Genomic DNA, 25571 nt, shown 5'->3' on the forward strand with positions numbered 1-25571 from the left:
CAAAGTCATGTTGTGCAGCTATTGTGCAGAATGTGTCAGATTTTATTTTATTTATTTCTAGCAGACATCCAAAAGTTTCCAAAGGTACCAAATATATCTGGTACAAAACATTTTGATACGCAAAATACAAGAGACAGATGAGCAAACACAAAATGCCCATACATATTTTGATCCACAAAAAATTAAATATTTTTTACATTTGACGTAATAGTACAGCCATAAGAAACATGGCTGCCTTTCATTTCAGTATTTTAATATTCTCAGTGATGCTCAATCTTATACAGTTAATACTTATATGTAATAATAAGGACCATAAGTGGGGTATTTAAAGAGAAAATCAAACATTTTAGCAGTAAAAAATATAGTATTTCTATAGTTGTGCTGTCAGTGGTTGTGTTTCCTGTCTACTCACCATATCTTTGATCTGTGACAGTGTGATCTGCAGGGAGACATTCAAAGCATCGTCTGTGTCCTCGACGGGTCTCAGAGCATTGGAGTAGTCCTCCATCAGATCATTCAGAAGTTTGTGGGCATAATGACCCTGGGCAGCATGGGATACTGCAGGGCAAGAGGAGTGCAGAGGGTGGATATGATAAACAAACAAAAAGGAAAAATGATGAACAGTGTTGTTAAGCGGCAAATGTGAAGGAAGTAAAACAAGTTAAAAAACCAAGGGCTGAAGAAGCAGCTGAAATACTACTCAGAGCTGTTAGTTAATGTCAAGCAAAAACAAACTTCACTATGACTTGTGCATCAGTTAGATATGAAGTGATTCATCATGCAGAACTGACCTTGCAAAAAAAGGCTGATCCAAACCATCAGCGCTGCCTTCCTCATTTTCAACCAGTCACAAGCCAAAGGATCAATTATTCAGCAAAGCAGCTGCTGAGACAGCCGGAGTCCAAATCCAGAGAGTGTCAATCTAATCTGATCTCCATTCTCTCCTGCTGAGGCTGAGCGAGCCGAGACCACAGAAAATTCTCGAAATCTTACATCCTGTCAGAAGCTCTGAATGCTTCGGTAGGTGTTAGTCGCAGTTTGCCTCTGTCACTGTCTCTCTGTGTGATCACTGCTCTGGAACAGGACCTGGGGCTATCACTCACACACACACACACATACACCTATACACACAGGTATACTTCGGTATCACATAGCACATAGCACACAGGCACTGGGTGAAATGTGATGCCTGCAGCCTTATCCACTTGTGTACATGACCACAACCAAATGTACGACACACAGAGACACATACACACTGAACCTTACTGCACAGCTTAATGAGATGTGTCAGTCACACGCATGCAGTGACACTTTCTTACCTTTGTTCAGGTCATTCAAGAAGAACACACACACACACACAAACACACACACACACACATGTTAGGGAGCATGATACACATGTCATACACGCCACACGGTAATGAACTTCACACAGATCCAGATCAGATTCCACCAGAAATCTTTAACATGAGCAAATTTAATTTTCTCCTCGTCTGTAGACTGTGAAGAGATCAGCAAAATATATATTCAGGCCAGCAACACCATGGAAACATGTTAACTGTAAGTCTTTCTCTTGACTTTAATCCAGTATTTACTCTTTTTGTCATTAAATGTCTTGTGTAATACCTTGTATTTGTGTTATAGACCATTTGTAGTCTGTCTTATTGGATTTATTTGTTTTTATTTGCATATCCAGGTCCCATAATCTGTGAATAAATCTGTTTGTTTGTTTGTTTGTTTTAGTGTGTTGGCTTTCTGAGTTTTCTGTGCATTTGGAAAAGCGTGTTATGTGTATATTGTGTTATGACAAAAGAAAAAGAAAAAACATCTATGTGTTCAAGCACAATAAAGAATACTAACACAAGTACTGCAAATGAGATCTGAAGCTAACTTAATCTGAATACCGATTGTGAGTTAAATATGATTATTTAAATTAAAATGATGTGTATTATAATCCACCATAGAAGAAAGAAAAAAGGTCAATATTGCTACTGTATACCTGCCCCTTCATGATACAGGTCCATATGCTGCTTTGGAAGAAATGTATCCTGTGTGTGATCTGCATAAAATGAAAGTTAGTATAATTTTTTTTATTTACTGCCTTTTGTATTGTAAGTTTTGCAAAACCTTTGTTAATTGATATAAAGGATAAAAGTAAGTGGCTGGATATAAGTGGCACACAGGTGGTGGTGACTTTTAAAGAGACTTTTAAATTAGCATCTTATTTGTAATGAGCGCTCAGGAAGAAAACCTTGTATCAGTAAAGAGATGTTGTGTTGTAAGCACTGATGGTGAAGGCCATGACTGATAAATAAAAAAACAATCATTCATTTATTCATTCATTTATGACTAATAGAGGAAAGAAACATTAAGAAATAAATAAAAAAAGATTTAATCAGTATTCTTATTGGAGGAAAACAATAGAAAAAACAATAGAAAGGCGCCTCAGTACACCTCAAACCTCAAAGAGAAACCCCCGATAACCTTAAACTCTATTTACACATCATACCAACTATGTTTTTGTCCAGAAAGACAAAAACACAATGTGTGTGAGTGGCTATTTCAAGATTGGAATCATCTTTTTTTTTCTTTTTTCTTTTTTTATCCAGAAAGTATAGAAAAAGATGCACGCTTCTGGTAAACCATGAGTAATACTCTCCATTCCCTCAACCACCATGTCAAGATGCACCTGAGAAAGACACTTTAATGTCTCTGTGGCTTGTAGCTGTCAGTGGTGAGTTTGTTCATTGTGTAAATGTGAAGCAGCCAAGTGCTGAAAAAGAGCAATGATTGACTTTATAATATTGTTTTTACCTGCTAAAATGCTTTGTTATTATGTTGTACTGAGTACAGGTGTTGTACATGTTTAAGAATATAAATCTATAAAGTATCACATAGAATACATACAGTATGAATCCATGTTATATTATGAGATATATATGGCGAAATATTCAGAATCTACAGACATATGTAGTGATGACGTGTAAAGTGAGTGGAGTAAAATTGGGTAGTTTTACCCCTTACATACTGTTTAGATTCTAACCCTTCACAGTAACCTCCCATAATTAGTCTCTGTACCAAATTTCTGGTCCACAAATCTATTTTCATTCATAAATAGCTCCGCAGTCATTAATAAAAGGGTATTAATCCTCAATGAAGCTTACAGAGAAGTTTTTTTCAGGTTTTAGTTACCCAAAAACCGAAGCCAGCGGTTTAACAGCCACCTTAATTTCAATGAATGTTATTGAATGTAAAGAACATTTTCGAAAGGTGATTTTTGAATAAATGCAGGTCCAACTGAACCCAGAATACTCTCTACAGTTTATAAAAGAATGTGTATCAGCTGTATAAACATGAAATATTTTTATTTCATATATTTTGTCATGAAATTTCAGGTTAAAAGAAAGTTGTTTCCTGTGTCATTACGGCAATCAAAGGTAAAAGCGAGTCGAATTTGACCTAAACGTTATGTGAGGGTTAAGACATAAAAAACAAGTCTCTGCTTTGAGAATCACAAAGGCCTAATGTTGTATTTTTGCAGTTATGAGAAAGGTGGCGAAAACCCTGTGCAAGAAAAATCATACGTGTCACAACTGTTTCTCGTTATGTGTACACTCATAATGGACCATTTCTAAAGAAACCAATGAGGTCTAAATTGCTTTTGTCTCCGGTAATCAATAAAATAAACGTCAGTATGAATTGTCATGTCTGTGTTATTCTGCAGAGTACTGTGCATTACAATGTGATGTGTTAATGTGTCACTGAGTTTCTGTGGTACTGAGCTCGCATAGGACAGGTGTTTCCTGTGTGCGAGTGTGTGTGTGTGTGTGTGTGTGTGTGTGTGTGTGTGTGTGTGTGTGTGTGTGTATGTGTGTGTGTGTGAAAGACAAGAAATAAAACAGAGGCTGAGAGGGTAAATGCATGAGGAGAAAATGTATCATGGATGTTTTAACAGATGAACTGCACAAAAAGAAGAGTTACAATGATGGTACAGATCAGCACATCAGGGTTTGCAAAGAGAAGAGACGTGTTAGATTATCGCCATACTACAATAATCAGCAATATCTGGTGAACGGTGCTCACCTACAGTATTAGAAGTCATTTTAGATAAACAGCACAGTAATACTCCTGAGAAAAGTCATGATGTGTCTCCTGCATGACTTTATTGATAGGAATAAGACTTGTATTTTTCTTCATGCTCCAGCTAAAACTGCTTTTGTAAAGTCTGACATAGCAGTTTATTCCTCCACTCTTTTCAAAAAACTTTAAAATTAAAAATGCATGAATGAGCCAAACCGTTGTGCTGGTTAAAGACATGTCACAGCAGGGAAAGCACAGGTGTAAATAATAACATTAATGTTGGCTGGATTCCATTTAACTGCTTCAGTTTCAGGGTCCTGGTATTGCACATGCTGGCTCACTGTCACATTGTCATGGCTTATTGAGACACTTCAATAGAACAGAGCCAATGTTAATGTTATTAGTTATATTATTAAAAAAGGTCTATTAGGATGAACATGGCTGTTGTAGAGCTGAGTGCAGGAGGTTGGAAACTTTCGAGAGACAATGATTGTTGTTTTTGGTCTTTAATGGGATTTGTTGACAATAACAAATATACAGACTTTCACAAACCTGTCATTCTTTAAAGGCAGGTTATATTAATAATAATAATTATTATCAGTAATACTATCATTTAAAAATGCTAATAATTAACAAACCTGTTAACAAACCTAAAACCAATTAACAAACCCTGCATGTGTGTGTGTTTGTGTGTGTATGGGTGCACATGTCTTTCTATCTTTGAGAGCATCAATTTCAGTTGAAAAGCAGCATTGTGAGGACATGTGTCATGAGGACATTTTGGACTTCACAACTTCAAAGGGCAATTTGAGTGTTAAGACTTGGTTGTAAGGGTAAGGGGCTAGGGAATGCATTATGTCAATGAGTGTCCTAATAAGGATATAAAGACAAACGTGTGTGTGTGTGTGAGAGAGAGAGAAAGAGAGAGAGAGAGAGAGAGAGAGAGAGAGAGAGAGAGAGAGAGAGAGAGAGAGAGAGAGAGAGAGAGAGATAGAGAGAGAGAGAGAGAGAGAGCGAGAGAGATAGAGAGAGAGAGATAGAGAGAGAGAGAGAGAGAGAGAGAGAGCGAGCGATAAGACATTGTGGTAGTTGTGGGAGAGAGCACAAGATGTGACCACAGCATGTAGTCAAACAGGCTAAACTCTTATGCAACCAATCTTTAAATGTATAGCAACGTTTTATTATGTGATTATCTTCATTTATGTAGAATGTTTAACAAGAAAATGGTTTCAGATTCATCACCACCTGTGTCAGATGAAAATCGTTGGAGCTGTATCAAAAGAACTTTTAAAGACAATAATAATAAAACATTTCTTACGTTTTATCATGTTATCAAGTTTAACCAGAATCCTTGCAAGAAGTACTCAAGTTTTGGCAAGAGACTTAGTGGACATACAGACTTTCATGCGGCCTATAAGAGTGTTCAGATGATCTGCATGTATATGGATGTACGTGATGTGTGTTATGGGTGTAAAAGTGTTAAAGTACGGGTTAAGTTGTGAGTGAGTGTTTGTGCATGTAAAAAAAACGTGTGTGTGTGTGTGTATGTGTGCTGGGATGTGGTTAGGTGTTTTTCAGCATATCCTTGAAAAGCCTATATTGTATCTCTCATCCTCAGCAGCTCTGAACACCACATGAGACGGATTAATGTAGAGAGAGAGCGGGAGAAAAAGCACGAGGGGCGGTGGAACAGGTTGTCTGAGCTTTTTCCTGGTCGTCTTTTTTTGCACTTTTATTATCATCCAGTTATTACACATAAATCTCACAGGCAGACTAGCAAACAGCCCCCATGCCCTCGTGTCCTCCTTTCTTTATATATTCAAATTCCTAAAACACACATTCACATTAACGTATCACATATATGGACAGTATACTGTATTCTGTAGACACTAAACACACAAGCATAGTGTGTTTGAGACTATGAGCCTGCTTTCAGAGAGTCTAAGAAGAGAGTGTCTTGTATTGTACAGCTTGTGAAGCCTTCCAAGGCAGATTTGTACATGGGCTTATTCATAAAATAGATTTGACTGGACTTAAGTGTACACACACAGATTAGGGTTAGAAAGTGATATCTGTGATCTAGACTGCATCCCTTTACGGCACTTAATCCTTCATGAAGAGCAGGCTAGCCATGCATTGTTCTCTCCGGTGCTAATCTGTCTCGTACTATCGTCTCTACTTCACTGAGATTATTCTATTCATCTAAGTTTAGAACATTTTAATAGTTTTCATGGTTCACATTTTGCTGAACATCACTCTGAGTTAAGATTGTACAACTATATTACAGACAGACAGCTAATAATATGTGTGGCATTGTGAGATGGCTTTGTAAGCAAAACTATTTGCTCTGATCTTCTTTACTTTCAAGAAGCAGCCTGCAATTCCCATATGTTATATTTAATGCTCTATTCTAGCATTTTATTTCTCTCTTTCTATTGTTCTTTACTTTGTTTTTATTATTAGTGTGGGGGGTGGGGGGTTAATTGTATGTTTTAATGTTTCTCAAATTGCATGTTTTTCTGTTTTATGTAAAGCACATTGAGTTGCCATTGTGTATGAAATGCACTATATATATAAAACTGCCTTGCCTTGCCTTGCCTATGTTATAGAAAATACAGCTTGTATATGAACATACAATGTAATGTGTATTTTAATACAAATTGTATACTATACTAAGTTTGGCAAATGGTAGTTTAAAACCCCATATGTTGTATATATGTGTGTGTCATGCACAAAATACATAAGACACAACCTATAGTATAATAATGAATAAAATGTACGTCACAAACTGGAAGACTTGTTCATATGCAAATTGAATAAATCATGCATTTTACAGAATATATGACTCCTTATTGTTTTAGGCAGAAAAACACACTTTAATAAAGAATGTGTTGTACACAAATAAATTGAAATACAAGGAATCCACTCCAAAAAGAAAAAGATGAGACAACGCATCCATTACTGAGAAAAAACAACTGGATATATTACAAACACCTGTGGATGATTGATGGTGATTTTTTTAATGTGCTACGAAAGTCGTACGATATGTATAAAACTGTATAAATACAACAAAAATAGTGTCAATATGTTGAATCCTCAATTTTAACCTATGTAAAGTGAGTTAATTGTTCCCGTAACAAATAACAACTGAGACAGTTTGCAAGTCAGGTAGCAAATTACTTAATATTGTTCTTATCATTTTAAAGTAGATATTTAGTTTGTAAAGAAAAAAACAACAATACACAAAAACTCCACTGTAGCCACTAACGCGCAGAATGACCATGAAGTGAGAAAATGTCATAAAGTTGATATTTTGTGGCTCATTATCTTATTCTAGAAAAACTTTTTAAATGTTTCGATCCTCTGAACAAAATATATTTATATTTTTGTTATACAGGTTTGTTATACATTTGTTTTTAATACAACAATTTTCAAGTGTTTTTGAGTTGATTCAGATTTTTTTTTAATATGTTGAAAATGTCATTTCAATGTAACTGATGTCCGAGTAAACACTTCAAATAATACAAATACAGGTAGCTTTAAAATAGATTTCACATAACTATAAAAATATAACAACGGAAACATATAGGCTTGTTTGTCTAAACTTTGACCTATTGACAATGTATTGGTCACATCTAATAAAATTCCCCTCTCTATAGAAAATAAATTATGTATGTAGAGGCCACATCGAGCAAAATTGTCCCATGAGACTATCTCAGCTAACACCCACATTATTTTATTATTAATATGTTAAGTCATTGCTGACAATTTCCAATACATGCATGACATTATTTACCCATTTGAATTTGATAAAAGGTTTTCATAAAAACTGAGTTTTCCTTATTTAATTTTACCAAATGTGCAATTCACCCTGTAAGCTCAATGCTGTGTGAAAAAAGACTTGTAGAGGTGCTTATTTGGTTTCTCACTGCAAATTAAAAAGTTCATATGTTGATGCAGCTGAAAACTGACATATTAAGTCACTTTCCTCCTTGCATTGATGGTTCACTCAGAAAATAATCTGATAAACTTCATGTTTAAATGCTTTAATTTAAGTATTTAACAAATAACCTTTGATTTAGCTCTGTGTTATCTAACTGTCTAAACTGTTAAACTCACACAGGATCACACACATGTAAAGTTGGGTGTATTTGTATCAGAGTCTATGAGGTGCATGATTAAACTGATGCACTTTAAATATGTTTGAGTTTTGGGGGGATTTGGGAGGACAGGACTTCCTGTTAGTGAAAAAGAAAAATCCATATTTGAGCTCTAGTGCCAATCCAACCCCACACTGAGTTTGAACATTATGCGAACACGCATCATTGTGCCAGTCTGGACAAGTCTCACAACACCATCCAAGTCAAGGTCAGAGGTCAAAAGACCTTGCACTGGTTTATGCTGAACATGCGTCGCCTGGCCTGCTTCCTGGCCTGGTTCACGGTTGTCCGCACTGCATACTCAAACACCTGTTGCACACCACGGTTGCTTAAGGACGAGCACTCCAGATAGCCTTTAGCGTGCACTTCATGAGCCACACGTCTGCCCTCCGCTGCTGAGATACAGTTGCCCCGATAAGTTCCTATCTCCCGCAGGTCCGTCTGGGTGGCCACAACCAGCACTGGCACCCTAGGCAAGTGCTCTCGAATCTCAGCGATCCACTTGTGCTGGACGCTGGCCAAAGAGTTCGGGTTGGCCACAGAGTAGCACATAAGGACAACATCAGCTTGCTGGTAGGATCTTGGTCGAATCTGTCTAAAATTGTCATTGCCAGCTGTGTCCCACAGGCCCAGGCTGATCTGGACCCCGTCCATGTACACCTCCACCCCTGTGTTCTCAAACACTGTGGGCTTGTAGGAGTCTGGAAAGGTTTCTGAGGTGAAGCGCACCAGCAGGGCCGTTTTGCCCACCGCACTGTCCCCGACCAGGACACACTTCACTGACATTTCTTGCAGGCCATTCATGGTTGTTTCTGATGTTCTCACTCCTCAGGATTGTTTGTGGTTCTTTGAAAAAAGTCTCAGGTGCAAGTCCTGGACTGGAGAGGCACAGTATCCACGAGGTAGTCAAAGGCGGCGATCACTGTGTGCGAGTGTGCTGTACTTCCATGTACAGGTTGTTGTTTTCATGGCAGGGAATCTACAGCCCTGCATTGCAATAACTCCATTCCTGTGTGCTTTGTCGGTCATTCAGCTGAGTTAAACTGACCTACGATGTCTCTTTTCAGAGTCCTCAAACGTCTCTCATACACAGTAGATATGTACAGTCAGTTCTCAAACAGTGAGCCTCAAACACACATTTCACATGAACTCTTGATTCTTCAGACCCTCTTGGCTTGTCTCACTTCTGCTCTGTCTCTGTAGCACGGCGATCAGGATCTGGCCTTTCTCGAATGATCTTGAAAGCTGTCATTCTGTCCAGGCGGTTCTAACCTCTAAGCGTTGAAGAGAAAGATCTAATAAGGAAGAGACATGAGGAGAGGATATATTACAAACATGAAGTATCAGTTATTTGTTGCCTTAAAAAACAACAGAGTGAATAGAAACTGAACTGCGTCAGCCCAGGCTTCATTTAAACATTTTTCTCTTCACTTGTTTAACATTTCTCCTGACGGTTTCTTCTCAAACAGCATTTAGACCTGCTGTGAAAGATGACATCAGCAGGAGAATGTGTGCGTATGCCCGTACTCTGCATTTTGCTACGAAACATCTATTTATCTAAATATAAGTAGTTGTCGGATAAGCATAGAGGAGTGTAGTATGTGGCAGATTACATTAACTTTTATTAGTAGACCTAATTATATATTATATATTCAGAGACATATGAAGCATTAGGTCTGTAACAAATTGCTGTTGAAATACGGAAGTAAAGATTCTTAAACTTGGGTGTGACCTACAATTCGCAGCTTAATCCAGAAGGCTTAAACAGGTGCTGATTAACAACATAACATCATGTGTGGTGTATTATTAAGCTCATACACATATGACCTGTCTGTCTCCCTGAAGTGTAATATTACTCTAATATCATGTCTAAATCTGCAGTTTACGCCACAAGCGAATATCTAATAAACGTTGAGGTTGTCTGTGTGTGTTGTTTCATAGAGAGACAAAAATCAGGTCAATCTTTGTCATTTTAATTATGAACAACAATCTCTACTGACGGTTTCTGAATACTTCTCTGGAGCATTAAATTGATAGAACAGCATATTTAAGTCGCTGCTGAAGTAACAAGTCCTAACCTCAAAGCCACCTGCCATGTCTCATACACGCACACACACACTCACTCACACTCACTCACACTCATCTAGATGGAAAGACCTCCATAACGTAGATGGGACACTTTAATCAGTGGGTTTTCCGCAATTGAGCTTTCTAAATGATCTCACTGAAGGAAGTATGGTTTTATACTCTTGGTCTGCCATCAAAGGAAAAATGATGAATTACTAAAGCGAGAAAACAAGGCTCAAAACCCTTATAAAGACACTGTGGAACTCTCAAACGATTTCTTTATGTATGGGCCAGATTTTTGTAGATTACAGTAAAAATGTTACTTCATTCAATACATTAATTTAATTTCTTGTAGTTTAATTTTTAAGACAGTAAAAATACACCCTGAAAAAACACTTGCTCTTTTTTGATGTTTTAATGTTGAACTTTTTGTCCACATCATTATGTAATCTTACTAAAAGACCTCATAGAATGGACTATAACATAAAACTTGAACCTCTGAAGGCCTCAGACTCACACTGTTATATCTACACAAACCAAACCGGGGACAAAGAAAAGAATAATTACCTCTCTCGTCAGTCTTGAATGGGCGGATGTTGGCTGCCGCCTTTGCAGACTTCAAAGCTCAGGCGAAAGACAAAATCTTTCAACTCCAGTAATGGTTTGTTATATTAATGTGTCAAAAAGGTTACCTTAAACCTCAATACTACAGTCTCCATTAATTAGGTCAACACAGAGACCAAACGTTTCACCACCTGCTTAATAACAACGAGGCTGGTAGGTAGAGGAGGGAAGTGAGGAAAAGAAAAGTAAAACACATCCGTTTGCTCGAGTGTGGAGGTGTGACTACGTGCCTCCTCCACAGCAGCTGTGCTTCAAACGATAAGAGGGGTTTTTTTCTGCTGTAGATTTGTAGCATTTTGCAGCAGAGAGCACAGCTGGCACATAAAAAGGAAAGGACTAAAATAAGTTGAAGATTTTAGTTTGTGCTTGTGGCCATCATATGATACATGGTGGTAAAACAGAAGAGGATACACTAACTGTGAGCTCCAGATGTCGATCATACCATCCAAATGAGTCAATATCAGGTTATACCACAATGTAACATATATTTCTTCTTATTTTTGAAATGTATACTAATTCATGTTTTTAATGTCAATTGAGATTAGATAAGCTTAACGAGTAGTCAATTCATTGATTGGTCAGCTATCAGATAAATAACTAATTTTTTAAGCAAAAAAGACAAACATTAGTTAGTTCCATGAAAAAAAGCAATATATATTTGTAAATGAATTAGTCTCTAAGCACTGTATTTTCCAGGGATTCCCAAAAGTCACAGCTCATCAAAACAAACAAAACATAATGATCTAAACATGATGAATGGGATATCTGATTCATGTCCCAGTGTGAGATCTTTGCTGTTCAATCTGGATTTCTTGATTTATATACTGTATGAGTTGAGTAAGCAATAGGAACTCTATGAAACAGTGGTCACATAGTACACACAATCTCAGATAGCCCAAAAATAAATGACAGATATTGGTATTTATTGCCTATCAAGGCTACAGTATGTCTTTTAAAAGAAAAATATTGAAACTAAACAAGCACACATCATGAACTGTAAATGAATAGGATTTTATTCTACATTACAATTTTCTCTGTAAAACCAGGAGAAAAATGGATTTTAGAAAAATACAATTTTAATTCTTTGTAGTTCATTTGTTCACAACATTATATACAATTGGTAAGATCTGTCAACTTTGATGTTGCACCTTTGTGAAACATAATCACACTGGTAAAAAAAAAAGAGGCCATTTTAAACCTACAATACTCGTGTAGCTACCTGAGGAATAGTTCGCTACAAAGTTTGGCACAATGGATTTTTTAAAAAATGCTACCAGAAACAGGTTGGAAACTATCAACTGGCCTCAAAAACTTGTTCAATCATTACCTGAGTCAATATCAATATATTAACAGCTATGCTTGACTTGGTCTTAAACTAAAACAGCTGCAGTATTCTGCTGAGACAGTTGCTAACACAAAGGAGAGGAACTGCTCCAGTTGTTCAAACTATTTAAAGGCCTTTGATTATTTGATGACTTTCAGGTGCACTGTGACACCATGACCAGAGGAACAAAAAGGCCCTTCCTTAAAGCATTTGACTTGTGATGACTTCTCAAAAAACAACCCCTGATTAGATGAGATGCAGTGTAGAATTAACAAATAAAAATCTCAGTGTTTAATAAAATGATGTGATGATGTATCACCTAAACATCTTACAGAGAACAATCATGATAAAGCATCAAATAAAGCTGCATAAAATACTTACATCTCAAACATGAATCTGTATTAATAAATGTTAGAAAGATTAAATAACGTTTTATTTAACATGGAGCCTCCTACACAGGCTTTTGTATACACTTTAAAAAGGCATGAAGGCAAATATAAAGCAAAAAACAGCAAGCCACACTATAAACATACTACAGCTAACATTTTAAAATACAAAATATATAAACTTTGTTGCTTCACAGCTGCATAAAAAAACCTTGTTTGTGTTTTGCACCAGTGTTGTTATCTTTCTTAAATACAAAGCAAAACCTACTCTGATTAAGACCTGAATTAAGATTAAAATATATTAACCTCAATTTAAGTAAGATTATGGTTTTATTAATATTTCTTTTAGCTAAAGAACCAGCCAAAAGTTTGGACACACTTTCACTTGAATGAGAAAGTGTCTAAATTTTTGACATGTGCTGTAAATGACTGATGGAGAAAGAGAGAGTGGGGATGAGCACAGGAGACAAAGAAATAAATGAACTGACAGAAGTATGAAAGGTGAAGACGGAGTGCACCATACACTATATGATTATTGTACATGTGGAGTTATAGAAGTGAGAAAGACAGTATGTCCTCCACAGCAGCTTTAGCTTGAATCCTATGAACCAAGTTCTCTTCACTTCAAAAAGACCAACACGAGACCTTGCTTTGGCTCAGTGAACCTGAAAGATAAAGAGATAAGAGAGACGGTGGGTGACGATGAACATGTCATGTATGTGTGTTTCGCCTGTGTGTATGTGTGTGTGTGTATACCTGTAGTTTCTGTTGGTGAGGTAGTCTATAACGGCGGGGCGGATGCGGGCCACGCCCCCCTGGCTGTGGTTCCCTCTTCCTGTGATGATAGAGAGCTGAGGTCGACACAGACCCTGCTCACAATCTACAAAAGAAGTACAAAACACACAGAGAATACAGTTAACAGGAGCAATGAGCACAAACTGAAAGAGACATGAACACACATATGATTGCTCATATGATTTAGATGTGGACCAAGTAACAGTGTCCTCAGTGGTTGGACGACATTGGGGATTAAGATATTTTTGAGGACCTTAGGAAAAAAACCTGTGTTTTGACCGGAGGAACTCGGGATGAACTATAGTTCCTGTAAGATGCCATCCAGGTGCTAAAAAAAGGCCCTGATCCAGGGGTAGTAGGTACAGTAAATTTAGGGGTGGGGTTTGCATGCGGATGACCGTTGCTGATTGGCCAAACATAATTTTAGTTTTTTCTTTTTCATTAACTTCATTAACATCAGTCATGCAACCTAAACAAAAGAACAACAGGATGACGTTGTGTTTTTATTTCGTCATGTGTTAATACGGCATTTCAGACACAGCAATCTGTTTTTTAATTCAGTATGAGTCCAGATTGTGTAATCTACTTACACAGATGCTTTGCTAAGATTAGTTCCTCTTATTCTATGGTTCCTGGAAGCTTTTGGTTGAAAAGTGTCTTTTTTTGCTGATTACTACGTGAAGAGCGGGGTTTCACTTCCATGTGAACTGTAGTATGATTCAATTACCATGCATGTGTAAAGCATACCAAAAATGATGTGAAGGTAAATGTTATTTTGAAATGAATTTAACAGATAAATAGGTATTTATATCTATAATAATAATGTGCTGAATGTGCCCACCACTATTTATTTCTTTGTGAGCTTTTTTTGTATTTTCCCTTCAGGGTCCATGTAGCACTGATGCAGGAGGTCACCTAAACAGTGTGAATGAGTTACCTGTCAGTCCATATTGTGGAGCTGATCGTCATGTGTTAGTGTGAACATAAAATTGACTAGAACTAAAACGCAACAATGTATCACTATTTAATAATAAATGTATTTTTTGGTATTTATTTGTCTTGAAATTATGTATTTCAGATATTCATATTTTTAAGCTTGGTTTTATTGAAGTGACCTAAGATGCCAATCTTACTTCTGTTATTTTCAGTCTGTCTCATACAGAGAGAACTTATTGTCTAGTACCTGAGATTTTGTCATGCAAGACCTGGGCCAGATGTTCCAGGGCCTCATCTACATGCAGCCCATGGAGGTCCAGGATGTTCCTGGGCAGCAGCGATGCATTGACCCTCTCAAAGATCTGAACTGCTGCTCGGTGATTGGCTTCACGCATTCGCTGGCCATGCAGGTGTCCCTAAGACGGAGGTGACACAAACGAATTTACTGCTCACTGTATTTTATTTCTATATGATAACTAATACACAAGTTATCATATAAAAATAAAACACAAAAAATAGTTTCAATGTGCTTCACAGGTGAACATATAGCAGTGATAAAAGCAAAATATTAAAGCAAAACGTTTAGCCGCGCACCTGCTGTGCATAAAAAGAAGCCACTTCTTTGCGCCCTTGCTTGTAAGCCTCAGCAGCTTTGGTAAAACTCTCGATCTGCCGGCTCCTCTGCAGGCTGGCTTCGGCCCTGAAGTCATCATATTCGGGGTCCTCAGTATCCTGGTAGTCGAGCACAGCTGACTCCAGGGGCTTCTGCCTCTGACAAATTAAAAAGACACAGTTAATTAAGGGTGGGCAAGTAATCCATATGTTCAGATTGGGTCTTCCAGAGATGCAGCAGATACCTAAAATCTAAACCGTTAATAATGTACATGTGTTTCTGTCAATGTGTACAAAAAATATATAATCAATCAATCTGTATGCACTGCTATACATTCATTCATCCTAGCTGAAGAAATGTAGTTAATAAGTGCATATATGACTTCATGTGTTAGGATTATTTTCAGATCAGAACATTTCTTCACTCACTGAAAAACTATTGTTTGTCATTCAGTCTGTGGTGTTTAATCCCTGAAACATTTGTATTTGTGTTGTGACGTCAACATTTATTAAACTAATACTGGTACATTTTAACATTTTTTTCTTCTTTATTTCAAAGGTAACAATAATTTGAAAAGTTGACTAGCAAAAAGCCATATAAAAATGGGTTGTTAGGAAGTCTTATAAACCATTAAATACTGATCAATGGTTGTGAAAACGTAATATATATTGTTATACAATATATTTTAATATAACTGTTTTGACGTTACTGTCAGCTGCACTGCTGAGTCAGTGACATGGCACTAGCTTAAAAATATATGTGAAGTTCGCAGGTGTAGTAGCTAAATCTGTCCATTGAACAAGATTAAGCTATCAAGGCAGTTTTCTGTTTATTCGTGTGGTATTTGTTATGTTTGGGAAATGTCACAATCTCTAGAAAGCATTAGCTCAAGTTGGCAGGCTGACTCAACAGAGAATAGAAATTGTCTCTGTTGCTAGGTCATTGCTAAGGATCGGCCTACTGGCTGGAGTAGTAAACTAAGTTCCATTACATAGGAGTCTACTGACATGACTGACTGATGACTGTTTTCTAAGTATTAGTCAGACTCATTTATTTCCAGGAAAACAGAGATAACACATGCAAAAAGGTTTTCTTCTTTATAGCAAATTGCCCCCGCAATATGAATATATTTATATTTATTTCTTTTATTTTTCTGGTAAATGTTGTATAATTGTAATCTTACACAAGATAGTAAGCTTTAAAGTCATTACTATGACAGTGATGAGGTCCTGAACACATTTACTTAAATGTGTTTTTAAAAAAAGAACGAGCACAAGATAAGGGGTAGTTTCGTCTAGATTAACACAGATATTATGTAACTAGTGGGCAATTTTACTAAACATCACGTAGCACAGAACTGCCTGTAGGGTGATTGTTATCATTATTGTCTAATACACTGTATTGAGTGAACAATGTGATTAAAAACTACAGCTAATAATGAACAATATAAAGATTATATGAGACTACACAGTTATTGCACATAGATTAATGCATTTGTTCTGTTTTCCTGTTTCCTAAAGTCTCTCTCCGCCTGTGTCTGTAAATACCTTTTCCCTTTCCTTGCTGGCTGCTCTGTGGTGGTCAGACCGAGGTGCTTCTGGAGCGACAACCGTCTTGACAGGCTCCTCATCCAGTAGAGATTGAAGAAACAGCTGTGTTTGGGCCAGACTGTAACTACACAAATGTAAACACATATACTAATGAGTCAGGAGCATACAAAAAGTGTATCATATACCTTAGATTGGTAACTAAATCAAGTAAGAATTGCTTCATTAATTCATGGTGTCATCCAAATTAATGTACTGCCGGCCTTCATCTAATCTGATGATGAAGTGCCTCTGACAAACAAAACTAGATGAATACAAGCTGAAAGTTACACTGGAGTCTCACTTGTGGTCTCTAAAGATGTCCTGGAGAAAATGCCTGTCAATGGTGGGGAAGAGGGAGTAAAGCTGGTTCTCTTTTAACAGGGTGGCTCCATCACGCCTGTCGAGCTCTGCACGGTTTTGTCTGGTCTGAAAGAAAGCAGGTTGGAAAGAAGTTAGGAAAGGGGTAATACAGAGTGTTTGAGATACACGCAGAAGAAGGAACCAGGCTTACATCATTTAAGATGTTTGTGTGCCAGAAAATATTGAAGTCAGCATGTGCAGTAGGTCTTTGTGTTACCTTCTCCACGTTCTGCTGCAAAGCCTGCTCCTCTTTTATAATGTCTCGTAGAGACACATGTGGGCGGGAAACATTCCAGTGGTCCATGAATGGCATCCCACCATGGGACTCTGGTTGGCTATCCTGTGATGCATAACCATCTGTGCTAAGAAGGAAACGTGATGCCTGCATCCGATCTCTCGTGCCATGTTTGGCCACCTGTGGTTCACCCCAGTGCATTGAACCTAAATATTAAATGAAATGTTTTATTTACAGAGGCTGTGATTGAAACAAAATATCTTTCTTTGATGAAGTGCTATTTCCAGTTATAAACTAACAAGACTAAGAGTCTGCAATTACGTTAGCAGCTCTATCAGGTTTTGAGCTAAATGCTATATCAGCATGATAACATGCTCAAAATGTCAATGCTAGCACGCTGATGTTTATCAGGAACAATGTTTTCCATATTCACCATCTTGGTTTAGCGTATTAAAATCACTTGTTAGAAGTAAACAAAAGTACAGCTCAGACTGATGGGGATGTCATTCATTTTGCAGGTATCTGGTCATGAACCAAAGAATTGGATTTCGCAGTGGCACAAAAGGAGTCATTAGGATACATTGTCTGGGAACCCTGGATATCTGTACAATACATTGTACCAATTGCCATTCATAGAGCCATGTCACTAGTATTGCTAAAAACAACTTAATTTTATGCATCAATTTGTTTGTTTGACAGGAACTATGCTGATTAACAGTGATTTAGGAAATGTAATGTATATACAGAATCTTGCTGAATCTTAATTGAAACCCTGATTACCTGTTAAGCTTTTGAATTCAGGGGAAATCAACTAAAAACAATATATGGATAAAATCAATTAAAGTCATGTCTATGTATATTGTATCTGTCCCTATTAAATAAACCATACTAAATATATAAATAACACAGGCTTGTTCTATTTTCATGATGCTCCACAGATTTTGTGTAAATGTGTGTGTGTGTGTGTGTGTGTGTGTGTGAACTTACTTTCTTTAAGCAGGTGAAAGGAAAGAGTTGCTTGTCTCTGCCTTTCCTATAAAATGCATTTACAGTCAGATTAGTCCACTCAGACTCACATACAATAAATCTAAATATTAGGGTTTATACAGATTTATAGTTAGTTTATATAGTTGCACTGATAATAGTGATGTTGATTAGTTAACACTGCTCACCTGGATGGATTCCTTCCACTTCTGGTGAAGCAGTTTAGCAAGATTGAGGTCCATGTGCAGTACATAGTCATCAGAGGAACACGTACCTGAATATTGTGGAACAAAAAGGTGGTCAGAGATAACTTTGTGTTAGTACTACATAAAAACCCAATGTTTTAATTCATTGAACTCACTTGAGCATCAAAACCTTCTACTTTTAAAATGTATTTTTTAGTGCGAAACCTGTGTTGTGATTACCTGGATCTATTCCCACAGGTCCAAATAGTTCAGTTAGTTGTAGTGCCAGCTCAGTGGGTAGTTTCAGCTCCACACTCTGAATGTCCAGGTGTTGACTCCTTCTCTCCTCCAAATGCCTGCTTTCATTCCTCTCCTCCTTCTTCTTCTCTTTCGCCTCTCTTTCCATCACGTCTAGCTCAGCCTGCAGCAACCGGTTGACCTCGTCCATGCTAGCAATCTCATCCTCAATTTCAATTCTTGACTCTTCAATAATTACACCGTCATCTATGCTCCCGACCCAAGCCCCACCCTCAAACTCAGGTTCTGATATCACTTTGTGTCTGGTGTTACATTTCACTCCTTTTTCTGATAAAACCAGATTAAGCTCTGTTTGAAAAGGTTTTACTGAAGGTGATGGTGTATTGGGATGATTTTCATCAGAAGCTGCACCTCCAACATTCGGCAAGCCTGTATTATCAGAGCTCTCACCAGACTCACTTACTGTCTCATGAGCTGACTGCTGAGTCGCCTCCACAACCCTAGTTGTATTTGGCAAACCTTTAGACTGAAGCTCGTCTAACACATTAGAAGATAACTTGGTTTCTACAACCTTTTCTAAGGCTCCACGCAGATTGGATGTGTTCTGGTTATCTTCACCCCTATCACCTTCCTCCTCCTCCCTCCCCTCTTCATCTCTGAAGAACCTCTCTCCAGAGTCCAGCAGCAGATTTGTGGTCCATTCTAGGTTGTGATGGCATTTGTCATACAGGTCTTCTAATGTATCAAAGCTAACTAGTTTAAAATGGGTGCTGAGAATGCGCAGGCTCTCCAGTCGGTCTTGAGTTGCCCCAAAGTCTCTCTCCTCCACCTGTGTGCCTTTCTCATGCACCACACGGTAGGGTACCTCCGTGTGGCTGGATGGGTGAACTGCAACTGCTGCAGAAACAGCAGAGGACAGCTCTGGCACAAAGCGAGAAGAGTCCCCCGACAGGACTGTGATGTCAGTGGGGTAGCTGCAAACAGCGACGACTGTATCATCAGGGCCATCTTGACGACTGAGACGCCAAAGTAGGGCAAAGTCTTGAGGTTCTGTCTGGGTGGAGTATCCCATGTCTATCAGAGAAAGAGGGGATGGGGACTGTTGATGTGGCTCAGATTTGGACTTGGTGAACAAGTCAAAGTTTGTTTTAAAGCTAAGGGTTGTGTTAGGTTCAATATCTAGGTTACAGCTATTCTCACTACTGTCTACATTTTGGACTGTGGTAGTGGGACATTGAAGAGTTGTCAGTGAAGATGCAGGACAGTTTTGAGAGAAGGTGAGGGCTAGTTTGCACTGTTTCCCTGATCTGCGACCCTGGCGATGCTTTCGCTCCTGACTGTCTCCACTGAAAGTGCTGCTTTCTGTATCCACAGCGCCCTCACACCCTGGACTCTGACACACTTCACCCACATGGGTGCCATCAAGCTCTACTCCAATCAATCCACCATTGTCTGTGAAATTATTTGTGTCCATATCAGAATGACCAGCAGCACCTGGCTCTGTACCAAGCCCACTTTCAACATTGTGGCTTCCCCTATCGTGACACACTTTTGCATCCACAGTTTCAGAGATAGCAAGTGAATCAGTAGCAGGTTGAATGGTTGATTTCAAATCCACAGATCCTGTTTTATCATTTTCTATTGGGGTATTACTCACCTCCTTTTCAATTTTAAGTCCCTCCCATCCATCAATTTTCGATTCCCTAACCACACAAGAGTCAGCTGCCTTCCAGTCTAACACACAATCTGGTAATTCAGCTCTACTGCTGTTAACCCTACCCATGTTTTGCTCTCTCTCCTCACTGTTAGATCTCCTGCTACCTGCCTCCTCCACCTCACTTTCCAATGCCCTGTCAGAGCTTGGGGAAAGTGAGGATGAATGAGAGGAACCAGTTTGCAGAGCAGCTCCCCCTGTCTGAATAAGATCAAGAAGCTTTTGGAACTCTTTTACATTAGGTCCAGACTGCACTTTGTTTGTATTTTGATTAACTTCTTCAGCCCCACCTCCATCTTCCTTTTCATTTCCCTGTTTATGCATTTCTCTTCTCTTCACCTGTCGCTGCTCGAGAGACCCTTTAGAAGGCCAGTCCCCTACAAATCCATCCAACATCTTAGGCATTCCATTCTCGCCCTTGATCTCATCCCTTTCTGCTTCCTCTTCAGCCATATTTTCTTTCTCCTTCACCTTACTCTCTGATCGGTTAGTATCTTTTACCAGATCAGAAGACTCCATCCTGTCAAAATTTGACCTCCTGCTTGGCCTTTCCCTCCGAACCCTTTGTCCAATAGATTCGGAGAAAGCCACTGGCCTTTCATTCCCACGGTGATCTTCGTTCATCACTGATTCCACAATACAATCAGGGATCTTCTGATCTCCTTTTAGATGATTTAAGTCTAACTGAGCATCTAACTCAGAATCTAATGTCCCCAAATCCATGTCATCCAGGTTATCCCCATCAGAAACTCTAATGCTTTCCGCAGATCTTTCAGTTGGTTGGAAATTCAGCGATTCAGTGGATTTGTCTAGCATTCCCACCTCAGCGGAATGACCAATAGATGACACGTCAGGAAGGGAGGAAAATAGTTGAGGGCGGGACTTCTTACACTGCTCTGTCAGTCCAGGCTGTCCGACAAGGTCCGGACAAGGTGTTTCAGAAGTCACAGGCCTGAGGAAAAGAAGAGCGGTATGAGTGGTACAATAAGATAAGGTAAGATAAGATATTCCTTTAATAGTCCCACAATGGGGAAATTTGCATTATTACAGTAGCAAGTGGACAGTAAAATAAAATATAAGAGCAGCAATAAGAAAAATAATCGTGACATTATTTACATTATTACAAGAGTAATGGTGGTAATATACCACAGGTGATATTCTTATTGCACAGATTAAAGTGAAATAAATATATACATCGCACACAATTGAAAATGAGTAGTATACATGAAATACTTATACTGAACAGTATTGGACATTAAAAGTGCAGTGTGTCCAAATGTCCAGGTTGGGAGTGGGGGTGGTTATTTATTTATTTATATATATATATATCTCAAGTTATATAAATATGTAATTGTATTTGTACAGATAGACATTATGGCAGATATAGATTTTAATTAATGATAAAAAAGAATCTCTAATATTCTGTATATTTCTAAACGTTTGTGTTACAGATGCTGATTTGATTCCCTTTTAACATTTACAAAATGCTTTTTACTTAAGGTTGTAGATTATTTGAAGCCACGTGTCCTATAAGATGAACATTTGTGGTTGAAACTCACTGTAAGCTTCTGTTCTCCAAGAGGATGCGCTGCTTCGACTCCGGCATCTGTGAACCCATAATGGACTGGACTGTGACGTAGCGCTCATATCTAGTCAGCATGCGTCGTATTATTTCCACTGGTACGTTATGTGTGGTGCGTCTGCACAGGGACATAATCACACAATAACAAACTGACAAACTGGAATAAATCAAGTTGTCTCAAACAGCCGTTGTTCTCTTTTTGTGTGGAAATGTATTTAGTTGACAGTCTTCAATAAAAACAGATGTTTGTAATCCATTATCTCTCTCACCTCTCCAATTCTCTTGGCTTGTTCTTCCACCATGTGTCCGGCTCTCGAAAAAGCACCTTATAGTCATGTCTCAGTGCCTAGGACATATGTAAAGACCAATCATTTCTTACAGCTCACAACTAAATCTGTACTATGTCCAGCCACTTTTTCTAATAGCAATACCTCAAACCATGGGCAGCAAAGTAATGCAATCCCACATGACCTTCCTTTTCAATAATAATTCACTTGTGTAAAAATAAAAATCCTTACAAAAACATGTACTGTGTGTTTAAACTAGATCACATGTCTGAAAATTTAGAGGCATAAGCCAAAAGTGTGGTCCAACAAGCATTAATGATGTTATGATTTAGATGTTATTTAAGAAGTGTTTATGCAACTACAGCAGAATACAATAAGGGCAGGAGATCTGTTTCTACCCCACTTATATTGCTGGCAAAAACTGACCTGCGCCACATAGGGTTTCATCTCCCAACACTGCATGTTGGTATTGTCAATGATGATGGGGTTAGCGCCCCTCTGAAAAGCCTCTTTGGCTATGGGATGGTGTTGACATAAGAAAGAAAACACAAAAGAAACAAAGCATTCATCATTTTACTGCAACTGGGTTAAAAAAACAACAACCAAACAAACACACTTTAAGGGAAACAATGGCAATCCATTAGAGATAAAAAGGCTGAACAGAACTCGCTACCGCTGCAATGCTTTATATCAAAACTGAGTGTGTTTATCTGTGTTTACCTCGCTTATGGTTCCACTCGTGAGCCTCCCCGAGAGCAGTGGGGTCAAACTGATACTGTCCATGGTGAGTGAAATAGTCGTCAGTGCTCAGTACAACTCCACCTGGGTTATGATCTTGCAATGCTCTGCAAAGATACATACATAAATACAGCTTTCAGGTAATGTAACACATGTTGTGACTGCTGTAAAAAGAGACTGGACTCAACCACGGCTGTGATAACATGTCTACTTTTATGACTGGACTATACCAAAAATGAATACCCAAAAAATAATACCAAAATCCATTAATGATTATACTTCCAGGGTGAACTCTACTGTCCTGCCGCCTGTTGTCATCCCTAGAGCCAGCTCCTCTGGTCCCATCCCCACACCCTACTGGGCATGTGGCCAGGGGCCTTGCAGGGTTAATTACAACCCCACAAGACTAAGATCACCTACATCCTCCATTTTCATCATCATTAGTGTTTATTATAGGGCTGTCAAAATTAATGAGTTAACGTGAGACAATTACTTTGTGGAATTAACCCAATATTTTTTAACGCATTAACGCATGCGCAGAATGGGACTGGGATTGCTGCATGAGGCTGCTGTGAACCTGATCGCCGGTGAGTGCTTTGGGACGGGGAGAGGCTCGCGGCAGCACCCGCTACTCGTTGAGCACAGAGTGAAATGTGCTTTCATGTCAGAGTCTCCAAAACATCAGAAAAAGTCGCTAGTTTTTGAGAAAAAAAGTCGCTAAGAAGAGTGGGAAAGTCGCCAGATTTAGCGAGAAAGTCAAGCTACATTGTCAAAACTACACTCAGAAGTGTCAGCCATCCCAAAACTGTTTATCAAGGGCTTTAAGCGCTCCAAAATTTCCTCCAATCACCATACAGCAGCAAAGCGTCCGACCCGCCCACTTCTCCATTGAGCGCCAGAGACGCATCCAGGGGCGGGACGAGTTTGTCGCATTATCCAATGAGCGTCTTATCCTGGCTTGTCCCGCCCTGGCCCAAAACAGCTGTTGGGAGAAGTCTCATCGGCAATAAACAGCTGGTCACAGGATGACATAGTTGTAAAATCGAACGCATTCAAGTGCAGATTTGATGTAATGTAAATTATAATTTTAGTGTGAATTTAATATGACAGTTGTGTCCCTTGTTGTCTCAGAGCAATCGCCCCTGATCTATAGGGACGGACAGTGCACGCAATATGATAGCTGCGGCTAGACTACTGCCATATGAGCACATGCCCTGCATAGCTCATATTCTACTAAGAAGCATCACTGAGAGCCTCTCGAATGAATTTTCGAATGTTTTGGCCAAGTGTCGGAAAATTGTCGGCCACTTCAAACGCCTCAGAGCTGTAAGCACAGCAAGCGAACCTGGGACAGCAGCAGGAGCCACTGATCCAGGACGTTTCAACACGTTGGAATTCAACACTGGAAATGGTCAAGCGTCTGAACCGCAATCAAGCAGCAATAAAAGCAACCCTGGACCAACAACACAACAAACTAGTTAGGCTGACGCCACCAGAATAGGCCAAACTGCAAAGACTCTTCTAGATTCCTGTAGGTAAGAAATCTATATATAATGTGACTATTAGTGTAAATTAAAAATGAAATTAAACTGATTGAATTCAAATTAAATGTTAATTTATTTGTAAATGTACCAACTTGTGTTATAATAACTTACTGTATCTGTGTTATTCCACTACAGGTATGTAACTGAGATTCATCTACATCTCCTGCTCAGTAGTACTGCCTGCCCTCTGCCATTTCGTAATGTAATGGAAGTCTCCGGTGGGGAGATTTAAGACGACATTCTAGGAAGACCTAGCCTCTCGCCAAGAAAATACCAACAATGCATGGCTCAAGCTTGCAACAGCTCTGGATCCACGCTTAAAAGACTTGAAGAGCCTGCCCAAGAGTGATAGAGAAGAGGTGGACCACACTTGGAGGCATGTTGCATGAACGATCACCCAGAAGGTCTCTGCAGACCTCTTAAGATGGGCCACCCAGGAAGAAAATGAGCCTTCTCCAGATGGGCTCAGATTCAGAATCAGATGAAGAGGTGCAGCCTGCAGCCTGCAGCGGCGGGCTGCTCATTCAGGCGCCCATGACAAGCTGGCCCTGCTTGCCCCACAAATATCTCCTGCATCCACGGTTCCATGTGAAAGACTCTTCTCAGTTGTAGGCCACATTGTTCACAAGAAACGGTCAGCTTTACATTCAGAAAATGTTAATCAGTTAGTTTGCCTCAGCAACTGGCTAAAAGAAGAATAGGTAAAGGGGCCACATTTAATTGTGTGAAAGTGCAGTTATTTGTTCAAAAAAAAAATCCATCCTATATTTTCTAAAAAAGAGCATTGGCTAAGTGTTTAGAATTAAGGTTATCTTTTAGTTTGATTTAAAAAGAAAAATATGAATAACACATCCTGTATTCGCTAAGAGGCATAGGAGATAGTCAAATTAAGTTATTTTTCAATCTCAGTAATAACATCATTTGGATTTGTTATAAATAAAAAACGAATGTTAAATATATAAATCCGCCTCCTGTCATTTATCTTTCCGACCCAACAACAATATACAGAGAAAATGTGAAATTTTTTCACATTTTCATAAAAGTCATATTTAGGAATGTTGATTAATCACAATTAATCAGATTAAAAATTTTGACAGCCCTAGTTTATTA

At 38.6% G+C, this 25571-nt stretch overlaps 3 protein-coding genes across 5 annotated transcripts in view; all 3 read right to left on the reverse strand.

Moving 5' to 3' along the window:
- The window catches only part of chrna9a (cholinergic receptor, nicotinic, alpha 9a), a 6595-nt gene extending 5619 nt beyond the window's left edge, over nt 1-976 (reverse strand). Inside the window, exons 1-2 of the mRNA XM_053341427.1 lie at nt 792-976; nt 413-558 (exon numbers count right to left, since the gene is read on the reverse strand). Of these exons, the coding sequence (XP_053197402.1) occupies nt 413-558; nt 792-837 (192 nt within the window). The 5' untranslated portion in view covers nt 838-976. The remainder of the gene's footprint in view (nt 1-412; nt 559-791) is intronic.
- n4bp2 (NEDD4 binding protein 2) overlaps nt 1-25571 on the reverse strand; it is a 102856-nt gene that overhangs the window by 74047 nt on the left and 3238 nt on the right. Inside the window, exons 3-16 of one of the 3 annotated variants that reach the window (XR_008323543.1) lie at nt 22900-23024; nt 22606-22694; nt 22162-22238; nt 21870-22010; nt 18579-21262; nt 18342-18427; nt 18157-18202; nt 17152-17375; nt 16876-17000; nt 16533-16659; nt 14967-15143; nt 14620-14788; nt 13398-13521; nt 12646-13306 (exon numbers count right to left, since the gene is read on the reverse strand). Coding sequence is in view for 2 of the 3 variants with exons in the window: in XM_053341385.1 (XP_053197360.1) it covers nt 13261-13306; nt 13398-13521; nt 14620-14788; nt 14967-15143; nt 16533-16659; nt 16876-17000; nt 17152-17375; nt 18157-18202; nt 18342-18427; nt 18579-21262; nt 21870-22010; nt 22162-22238; nt 22606-22694; nt 22900-23024 (4240 nt within the window). In the remaining variant the exon portion in view is untranslated. Of the gene's footprint in view, nt 1-12110; nt 13307-13397; nt 13522-14619; nt 14789-14966; nt 15144-16532; nt 16660-16875; nt 17001-17151; nt 17376-18156; nt 18203-18341; nt 18428-18578; nt 21263-21869; nt 22011-22161; nt 22239-22605; nt 22695-22899; nt 23025-25571 lie in introns of those variants that run through there. The other 2 variants (XM_053341396.1, XM_053341385.1) reach the window with 2 other exon arrangements.
- On the reverse strand, nt 8204-9236 carry rhoh (ras homolog family member H). Its single transcript, XM_053341418.1, has one exon. It carries the CDS (start codon nt 9042-9044, stop codon nt 8457-8459), a length of 588 nt encoding a protein of 195 aa, XP_053197393.1. The 5' UTR covers nt 9045-9236; the 3' UTR covers nt 8204-8456.

This window comes from Scomber japonicus, chromosome 2 (genome assembly GCF_027409825.1).
Source record: "Scomber japonicus isolate fScoJap1 chromosome 2, fScoJap1.pri, whole genome shotgun sequence".
Taxonomy (NCBI): domain Eukaryota; kingdom Metazoa; phylum Chordata; class Actinopteri; order Scombriformes; family Scombridae; genus Scomber; species Scomber japonicus.

Coding starts and splice junctions, on each gene's coding strand:
- rhoh (XM_053341418.1), bottom strand. CDS start 9,044: ATGAATGGCCTGCAAGAAATGTCAGTGAAGTGTGTCCTGGTCGGGGAC.